Here is a 10123-nt window from a genome sequence, read left to right on the forward strand (position 1 = left end):
TGCTGCTAAAAAGCTCGAATAGCTCAAAATAGGAACCATAGTGTATCTAGCTGCGAGTACGAGATCACAGGTTGCCACTGCTCAGCACGGCGATCACGGGTTTCCCAAATGTCGCATTCTTTGCCCAGACATACGTGACAAAAAACGACAACCCAATAGCAGTGCTCTTCCAACATTTCAAAAAGATGTGACAACACGGCAACCACACCAGCTCACCTTCAAAGCAGTCTCTCTGGCGAGGACGGCGGACCTGTCATTCTACAGCGAAGGTCTGTGGCGTGTAGTGGGGAAGGCGGCATCTAGGCGCGATCGACCGAGCGGCAGTAATGCAGTGCTGTGAGTCTGCATGCACAGAGATGCATCGAGTAGTTGTAAGCATCTAGGCCCTCAAGGTATGTTTCGGTGATTAATGACAACCATTATTGTGACTAATGAGTTTGTGCAGCTTAATAGATCATTATCGCTCATTTGGTCATATGTCAAAAGAGGCCCCTAAATTTCATTATTCAAAAAGGCGATCTCGGTTTTCAATTCAATTATATGTCAAGGCTAAGGATCTTTCTAGTCCTAAGTGTCACAAGGTTGAGAAGGACACTTAGGTTAGTATAGGTTTTATAGTTTTATAGTGATCGCACTATTAAGAGGGGTTAAGGCTAAGTAACTTGAGCATGGACATGGTCATTTGAAAATGGATGCACACTATGGTCTCTCAGGTTTCTAGAAGTTCAAATAAGTGGTTCTCAAACTATATCTCAAGAATATTTGGATTTCATTCAAGACTCAGATCAGAAAAGACAAAATCAGAAAAAGTCTATACACCGGTTTAACCGACGCTCTAAATTTTCTATACGTCGGTTAAACGAAGTCAGCAGAGTCTGGACAAATTCAATACACCGGTTAAACCGACGTGTTTGAAATTAACGTCGGTGCATTAGTCCAGAGTTGGTTTTTCCAGGATATTTCAAGTTCTATACACCGGTTAAACCGATGCTGTTTAAATCAAGACGTCGGTGCAATTGACCAGTGAGATGGTTTTTCAGAGGAATTCAAAAGTTGTACTCACCGGTTAAACCGACGATAGGTTTGAGTTAACGTCGGTGCAGTTGTCCAGAGACTTGGTTTTTCAGTTGATCAGTGGACAACTACACTCACCGGTTAAACCGATGATACGTCGGTTAATCTGCCCAAGTGGTAACGGCTAGTTTTCAGAAGAGGCAGTTTACATTCACCGGTTAAACCGACGATGACTATTGGAGGGACGTCGGATTAACCGGCGCTACGCAGTTTTCTGGCAGCTTTTCTCCAACGGCTCTATTTGTGTGAGCTGCCTATATATACCCCTCCAATGGGTCATTTCGCCCACTCTTGACACCAGGCAACATCCATACACTCATAATATAGTCAAGAGCCACCTTGAGCTTCATCTTTCACATACTTGTGCATTCAATCAATCAAGAAGCAAGATTAAGGACTTGAGTAGAGAGAAGCTAGTGTGCATCCGTTCTTGGTGATCGGTTCTTGCTCAAGTGAAGGCCTTAGCTTGTTACTCTTGGTGATTGGCATCACCTAGGCGATCTTGGTGATCGAGGTGTTTCTCGTGGAGCTTGCCAAGGATTGTGGGAGCCCGGAGAAGAAGATTGTACGTGGCTTGATCTCCACCACGCCGGGATGGTGAACGGAGACTCTTAGTGAGCGCCCTCGTCTCGGTGACTTGGGAGGTGACAAGACTCTTTGTGAGTGTCACAACGTGTATTAGGGGTGTGTGCCAACACATCGATACCACGGGAAAAAATCCGGTCGTCTCTTGTCCACTCTCTTTATTCAAGCATTTTCTTTCATGCAATTTACTCATGTGCTTGACTTAGTGATCATAACTTAGCTCTACCTTGCTAGGCTTTACTTTGTGTTATCTCTCTTAGCTTGTGTAGGTAGCTTAGTTATCCGGTTGGTGAATTGGTGCCCTACTAGCATTGCATAGGTTAAGGTTGCTTTACTTTGTTTTAGAAATTGAAAAAGGCCCAATTCACCCCCCCTCTTGGTCCATCGATCCTTACAGTAGTCATTTCGAGAATCGAATCTAGCCTTTTCAGTGTTAGGTCAGCTAGCCTCTTCACTGTGTTGTCATATAGGTTTTTTAGGTGCATTTACACTCCACACTCCGGGTATCAGACCTTTGTGCGCCTATAAATACTCCCAAGTTTGTGAACTCCCAGCACAACTCAAACATCAAACCTCATTGTATATCCAATGTCTGGAGGTGGGTCTAACGGGAAGAATTACTATGGTTTTGGGAAAGGAAAAGGGGGAAGAAAGGGAGACCCCATAATATGGGAGGGGCCTCTTGGACCTGATTCCTTTCCGGAACCAGTGTTTGAGTTTCCGCCACAGCACAAGAGTGAATTTACCAATGAAACTCCTCTTCGACAATACGATAACCGTAGAGAACCGTGGCCAAAATGCAGACATGGTGAGGACTGCTTAGTGCAGATGTGCACCGACGGGATGGATGGCGGTCGGCGTTTCTTTAAATGTCCACATGCATGGGTAATACTCGGTTGTTTCATTTCTTTATCTTCAATGAGACACCTTACATGGAATTTGTTTTGCAGTCTTCCGATGCACCAGAAAACTGTGGTTTTACTAGGTGGGTAGATCTTGCACCAATTGATTCTGTTCAGGAGTTCATCGAGTACCTCCAGATAAAGATCTTTGATCTGGAATGTAAGGTGAACCATTATGAGGAAGTGAGCGAGGGTAACAAAGACGACGAAGTTGATGATATCAGCAATGCAGCCGTTTCACAGGATGAACCATGCACTATTCCTTACTGCAACTGCCCTTGTCACAAGAAGAAGGGCCATGCGCCTCCGGCACCACCTCCTGCACCACCTGCAATGGGTGGATACTGCGGAGAAGGCTCAACGCAGTTTGCTACGTGGGGGTACGGCTAATAGGACTACCCTAGTGCTAGTGACATGCTGTATCATTGTGTTTATTCTGTTTTTTTAAATTACCTAAGACATGTTAGGTTAGTCCGGAATCTGTTTACCGTAGTTTGCAACGGGTTCTGACATGCCACTGCATGTGTGATGTGTGTTTCATTATCGTTGTATTATGATGTAAAATTTGGTGGTTCACATTACGTAATGCATTTCTTAGTTCTTATTTCTTATCGTTATATTAATTACATGTGTGCTTTTAAGTTACCTGTAGATCAGGAGTACGCAATTCGGCAGAGTTTCGCCGCTTTTCTTCTCCTCACCCCTCTCTTTTTTTCTGAATTTCTAGGCTCTATTGGTAGAAATGGTTAAGGATACAATCAACCAAGAAATTATTACTTCGAACTTCTAAGCTCTATTGGTAGAAGTAACTAATAAGTACAAATAAATGATAATCGAAATCGTCCGAATTGCTTCGAGACTTCGTTTTTAGTTTCTAATCATTATAGGTTTGTGTAAATCAACGTGAAATCTGCATCTACCAGACATCCGCGCTGACAAAAAAGTTTATAGTTCGAAATCACATGAAAAGTAGTTTCTCTAGTGTCATCCTTTAGAGGCCGCATCACCCACCAAAATTGACATCCGACACCTTCCGTAAATTTCATGATAATTCGAACTCGATTTCCAAATCCTTCTGCAAATATATCACAATAAATCTTCGGACGCTGGAGGAATTTTATGCAATTCAATATGCTTTGTTGGCCAAACACAGGATCCTGTCGCCCCCCCCCAACGGGCGACAGGGCCTGTCGCCCCTGGGGTGGGCGACAGGCCCCTGTCGCCCGTTGGGGGGCGACATGCCCCCCTCTTTTTTTTTCTCCAGGGACTTCGTTGCAAATTTGAAGAAAAAAAATACATTTGAGCCCTGTCGCCCCCCCATAGGGCGACCGGGGTATATTTTTGAAATTTTCCAAAACCGACATATATTTTTGAAATTTTAATTTTTTTTAAATATAAAAAAGAAAAAATTCCTTTGAACCGGACACGTCTCAATTTGCAAGAGCAGGCCCGGCCCAAGAAGCCCGCTTCAGGACACAACCGCCACCACGCCTCTCTCCCTCTCAACGCGAGTCCGTCTCTTTCTCTCTCCTCCGCAAGTCGCCCCAACCAGATTTGTCAGAACGCGAGCTCCACTCCGGTCTCCTACCCTCTCTCCCTCGCGCCCCGAAACCCTAGCCGCACGCAAGCTCTTCGCTCCCCTCCCCTCGCCTCGCCGCACCCGCCGCGCGGGACGAGCCGGGCGCCATGGCCGCGGAGAATTACTGGAGGTACGCCGACGCGCGGCAGCAGCAGCAGGCGATGGTGGCCGCCGCGGCGGCCGCGGCCGGGATGGCACCCGCGGCGACGGTCACCGCGGCCCAGACGGTCGGGGGCCCGGCGGCGGGCATGAACCCGCAGGCCGCCGCCGCCATGGCGCAGCAGGCCGCCGCGCCGCCGCTCAAGCGCGCGCGCCCCGACTTCGGAGGTTCGTGCCCCCCATATATCTGTTTTACTCGACGGCCCCCCCTGGTGGCCCTTCGATCTCCGTGTCGCCCGTGCCCTGTGGAATTTAGGGGGTGGATTTTTAGGTTGCTCGTAGTTATTATGTGCGGTTTTTTAATTCCAGCTTCTAGATCTGGAGATGTCTGACCTTTAGATCATACTTTTAGGTTGCTCTTAGTTCTAAACTATGGCAACCTAGGTTCTATTCACTAAATTGAGATTTGTTTGCCTAAAAGTTTAATCTGTTAAGCTGATTCCTGTTGGGATTGTTGATTGAGGAAAAATTATGTACTGATACTTCCTAGACACTTGCTGATTTGACTCATGGAGGAAAGGATGATTCCCGTTTTGTTCTCTTTTTATTGCTATAATAAATTCGCGATTGGTCAAAGGCCTAGTTATGGTTTACATAAAAAGCTGTCGCAAAAATAAAGCTAATAAAAAACGGGGGGCATTGATTGTTTTATTGTATTTATTATTTTTGTTGTAATTCTGTCCATGTGCTAGGACTGTCCTATGTAGCGAAATCCTGAACTTCCCAGAAAACTTTTTATATTGATTACACAAGATGGTTTGTAGTGGAGGAAATTCCCTGTATAGCACTGAATAAAAATACGATTCCTCATACAGCACTACAAAATTTTATCTTCCTTATTTGACACCAGGATTACATGTCGGTTATATCTATTAGAAACTTCCATCAACTTCACTTTCAATATGTCAGATATTTGGTATGTGGACCAAAATACTCCTGATATACAGCAAATCTTTATTTTTTCATTGAATAATTATATAACTAAAGTTGTCGAAATTGGCAAACACAATGTGCAGCTTTATATTGCCCTTTGAATAATTCACAGAAAATTATTCAATTCCGTTGTTGTGTATTCTATATATTTTATCATATATAACAAGAACTTTTGTACTAGATAAGATGAGGGGTAAAAATATATTTTCGCTGAGATATACCAGCCAAACTAGCGTAAGTTTCAAGAAAGGAACAAAAAATATATCCTGATGTCAAATAAGGAACAAAAGTGTCAAGAAAGGAATGAAAAATAAATCTCAGTGTCAAATAAGGTAGGGAAAAAAATTTAGTGTCAGATTTTTATCTGATGCCATATAGGGAATTTTCTTGAAGTTGAGGAAATACTCTATATGCCATATAGTGAGAATTGCCTGCAATCTTTTGATTTCATTTTTGGTTTAGCAGATGTGTCTGGAGGACAAGACATGACAGGATATTATCCACGTGAAATTGACAGGGCAGGTTACCATTCACTTAGAGAGAATGAAGCGATCGGAGCTTCTTATGATCGTTACTTGCGCAATGGGGTACAAACAGAGCTTTTCATGTTGTATACCTAGCATTTTTCCCCAGCACAGAGTTATTAACTTGCTCTTTATCTGTGTGACAACTTTGTAGATGCCCTCTGTCGGTGCCAATGATACTAGTAGGGCTGCTGGGATGAGTGCTGGGATTGCTGCTGGGATGGGTGCTGGTATGGCTGCTGGAATGGGTGCTGGCATGGCTGGCTATGGTGTTGATGACCGCCGTATGATGGGTGTTGTCGGTATGGACAACAGAGGGATGGGCTATGGTGGCAGGCCTGAGCCTCCTCTTCCTCCAGATGCATCAAGCACTTTGTATATTGAGGGCTTACCTGCAAACTGCACACGCCGGGAGGTTTCACGTATCCTTCTTCAAGATCTTATTATCTTTCTAAATAGGTTTCGCTAGCTTTGAACATTCCAATGACTGGCTGTTGCTAGCATGTGATGTTTCAATTTACTATTATTGAATATCATATGCATCTTATTGAGTTTTCATTCCACTAAAAGAAAGGACAGATGAAGGGTTGATCTATTCTGCGCCTTGAGTTATTTCAATTACTCAAATAGCAACAACTCAGATAGTAATTAGTAATTGAGAACCCGTGTAAGTAGCAAAAATTTATTGTTGTTAGGTTTATGATGGTCCTGTTTTCCTTCTTTTTGTACTGTTGATGTTCTCTAATTTATATTTGTTGAGATGCTCCATTTGCCAGTTTGATTCAAAATACCAATTGAGGATACTTGTATACGTGACCACTCTCTTGATGTGTTTTGTTCCTTAACCGTTTGCTTCTGCAGATATATTTCGCCCATTTGTAGGTTTTCGTGAAGTGCGACTTGTTAACAAAGAGTCCAGACATGTAAGTTACTGTACCTTTTGACCCTTTTAGAATTATTATTCTTTTAATGGATGATGCCTTATGTTCTAACTTTTATGCAGCCTGGTGGAGACCCTCATGTGTTGTGTTTTGTTGATTTTGACAACCCTGCTCAAGCTACAATTGCTCTTGAAGCATTGCAAGGTGATAATACTTACATTTGTGGATATGGAGCATGTATCAGGGTTCATTACTTGACTAACTTTTGTGACATGCAATTTCCCTCGCGTGTTCTTGTTAAAATTCTGTTATTCATGTCTGCATTCGCTTCTAGTTTGTCGTGAAGCTTTCATTCATCGGTCTAACTTTGTGCAAATTCTGAATTAGTTCATACATAAGCTATAGCAGCCCGCTGACAGTTAGGTGGGGGTATAAAGCGGTAAAACCATACAACAATTCAGCATTTCCTAACAAGCTAATAATGCTTGGAGTCATGCCCAGAGTACCAATCCGCAGCATGACATCTTGCTTGGTAGTACTATCGCTACCAATCTAATACGAGTTTTAACATTTTACCAGTTTTTTTCCAAACATTCACATTTTGCATCCTCATCTGCATGGGACCATTGGTTGAAGGCAAAACATTAACTCTTCCTGTTCTTGTTAAGGTCCGATCTGTTCACGCGACGAACGGAGCAATATAAACCATCGCGATTCGTTTTGCAGGTTATAAGTTTGACGAACACGATCATGACTCAGCCCATTTGCGCCTGCAATTCTCACGCTTTCCTGGTCCGAGGTCAGCTGGCGGGCCTCGCAGTAGGCGTTAAGACGTGCGGACCTCATGGTTGCCAAACCTATCGTTTATACGAACGATCAATCTGCCGCGGCGTAACGCTTCGATATGCGCTGAAATCCTCGGTGGCTTTCCTGTAGGGTTTGGCAGCTCATTTCGTGAATGCGTGAGAGGTGTCATGCAATAAGTGATATTCGTTCTCTTGTCATTAGACTGCCATAGCGTGTGTTAGGTATGGAACTTTAAGTTATTTGACATACTGTACCTGCTGCCTTAGTTATTATGATTTACTGTAACTTCGTTACCTTGCTATCAGAGACAAGAGTTGTTATCCTTTGAATCTGTTCTTAAAACTAGTCTGTTGTTAGCCTTGTTTAGTAATATTGTCCCTGTTGGTGTTTCTTGCCCCCATATACCAAAATATTTCTAGGTCAGGATAGTCTGCCCCCCCCCCCCCCCCCCCCCCCCCGCGCCCCCCCGCCCCCAACACAACACACACATAAATGTGAAGTACCCACCTGTTTGGCTGCCTTGCCATCCCGCACCTAAGAACTAAAGGAGGGCAGGGGCTACTTTGCTGTTTCTTACTTTCTTTTGTTTTGAAGAACCGAAGGCATCTCTACAATTTTGATTAAATAACTAATCACTAAACAGTGAATATAGTGAATGTTTTATTTTTTTTCAGTCGTCATCTATAATAGATCTTGGGACTTAAAATGACTTCAAATATGGAAGTATTCCCGATTTGATGTGATTGTTTTGTTTCTTGTTCATTCTTGTTAGTGTGAGCTATTTTTTGAGTTCTAGATCTGTAGGATTTGCAAGAGGAGAATTAATTTGTGGAAAACAAGGATATCTTCCTGAACTGCAAAACATGTAGACCTGTGGTGCCTTAGACTTTGGTGAGGCATGGCATTGTTGGCTTAATACCAGTAATCTTCCATGCTGCAATGCTAGGACAATCCCACCTTCACAATAAACTATTAAAACTGACCTGTTCAGTTCAGTTCAGTCATGTGTACACTCTTGTAATGCAGATAGTTGTCTTTAAGCTTCAAAAAAAGGTTTTTTTTTAAACCTTGTAACTTCTGGTTTGGATCAAATCTTTCGCCCTGTATGTTCATGTTGATATTTTTCATGATTATGAGATTTTTGTGGCAGTTAATCTCTTGCCATGAATTGGTAATTTTTATTGAGATGTTGCATCTTGGATGATGGTATTATGATTTATTGTGTGTTTTATTTGTTACTTAACAATCGTAGTTTACACCCTTGGAGGTCATAGATAACAAATCTAGGTCCGTTGAGCATTTGCACTGACTCTTCTGTTTCTTGAGAGTTTGTAGGACTGCATTTCTTTCATGCCCATGTCCACCTCAACATTTAGGTGGACTTCATGTACCTTGTATTTGTACTGTGGAAATTAGCACTGCTTCTTGTGCTAGTGTGAAGTTTGTTTGCCGTATATGTTGTTGAGCAATGTTGGTTGAGACTGGTGGAACTTCAAATTATGTTTTGGTATGCTTGTTCCTAACCTGATAATTTTATTAGCGTTGTTTACAGCTTACTTGATAGGTATTCAAACTTCAAATTGTACTTTATTCTTTTACAAATGGTCTACTAAGCTGCTATGTTGTTGGATGATTTTAGTATCTTCGCTGCGTGCACTCAATGGCTACGTTTGATGTCACCCTTTTGGCTGATAATTTTTGAAGTTCTCTAAGATGTAGCTGGACACTGATTATGTCGTTTTTGTGACAGCTGAGGCCCTGTTTGGATACTAAGTAATTTTGGAGTATTGGATGAATACTACAATTTTACAAAATACTTTGGTTTTAAAAGCTCATGGGTGTTTGTATGCAACAAACTTTGTGGTTTAAAAACCATAGTACTATCAAAATTATTTTTTTTGGAGTTTTAGACACTCCACCCCAGACCTCTTTTTTGAACCATGTTTTTGTATGTCTTTGGCTTATAAAACTACAGTTTCTTGATACTACAGTTTTCTAAAACCGCACCACCCAAACAGAGCCCGACTGTTTTTTATCAGAAAAACATTGAGTGTGTTTGTTTTCACAACTGCTCTTGCCTCCGTGATTGTTTCGTGCGTTGGCTAGGATAACGTTTCAGCATCACTCGCGTGTATATTGGCACGTCTAGTCGTGCCGTCTGCGATTCTGTCGTGAACGTTTCTGCGTCAACTGTTGGTTGCTTGTGCTTTTGTACGACACCAACTGTATTTTTGAACGGCTGATATATTGGCATAGTGGCATTGATCCTCATCTTCCTTTCTGTGACGCCCCTCTAGCCATGCGGAATATGTGTAACTTCGATGAAAAGCCTGCTTTGATCACTATCACCAGTACCGATTATTAAGCAAAGGGATGCATCCCATCAATTTAGTAAAGCAACCAAAGTTCCATTTCTTCACAAATACCTAGACATACTGCGTGAGCCATATTGCGATTCATCACCAAAATGCAACGGAAAAAACCCTACAAAACGGAACGGGAAGGTTCTGCAGAGTTTCCGTGCTGGTAACGACTGCTGGTAACATAATGCTATGACGAATCTTATAAGGACATCTTATGAACATGATAATGGATTTTCGCCATTTCTATTAGCGAATCATTGATCTGGGACAGAACCATCGGTTCATTGACATTGAGCAGGACACCTCTGGGCTGTGG

The 10123-nt window shown here is 42.6% G+C and overlaps 1 protein-coding gene across 3 annotated transcripts; it reads left to right on the forward strand.

Annotated features, from left to right (window-relative positions):
* Positions 1–4082: 4082 nt before the first annotated feature.
* Positions 4083–9077, forward strand: LOC120713751 (RNA-binding protein 1-like). 3 transcript variants are annotated; one of them, XM_039999718.1, is made up of 6 exons: positions 4083–4467; positions 5698–5819; positions 5911–6178; positions 6618–6679; positions 6760–6841; positions 8780–9077. In XM_039999718.1, exons 1-6 carry the CDS (start codon positions 4248–4250, stop codon positions 8818–8820), a joined length of 795 nt encoding a protein of 264 aa, XP_039855652.1. In that variant the 5' UTR covers positions 4083–4247; the 3' UTR covers positions 8821–9077. The 3 variants fall into 3 exon arrangements, with proteins under 3 accessions (XP_039855652.1, XP_039855650.1, XP_039855651.1); XM_039999717.1 differs by lacking the exon at positions 8780–9077 and adding an exon at positions 7364–7810 and having other exon boundaries at positions 4112–4467; XM_039999716.1 differs by lacking the exon at positions 8780–9077 and having other exon boundaries at positions 6760–7100.
* Positions 9078–10123: the final 1046 nt, after the last annotated feature.

The sequence above is a fragment of the Panicum virgatum genome, chromosome 6K (genome assembly GCF_016808335.1).
Source record: "Panicum virgatum strain AP13 chromosome 6K, P.virgatum_v5, whole genome shotgun sequence".
Taxonomy (NCBI): Eukaryota; Viridiplantae; Streptophyta; class Magnoliopsida; order Poales; family Poaceae; genus Panicum; species Panicum virgatum.

What these genes read in the sequence shown, in the direction of transcription:
- LOC120713751 (XM_039999716.1), top strand. Translation starts at nt 4,248, where the DNA reads ATGGCCGCGGAGAATTACTGGAGGTACGCCGACGCGCGGCAGCAGCAG. An exon ending in CGCGCGCCCCGACTTCGGAG is followed by an intron (nt 4,468 to 5,697) that starts GTTCGTGCCCCC and finishes TTGGTTTAGCAG; the next exon opens with ATGTGTCTGGAGGACAAGAC. An exon ending in TTAACAAAGAGTCCAGACAT is followed by an intron (nt 6,680 to 6,759) that starts GTAAGTTACTGT and finishes ACTTTTATGCAG; the next exon opens with CCTGGTGGAGACCCTCATGT.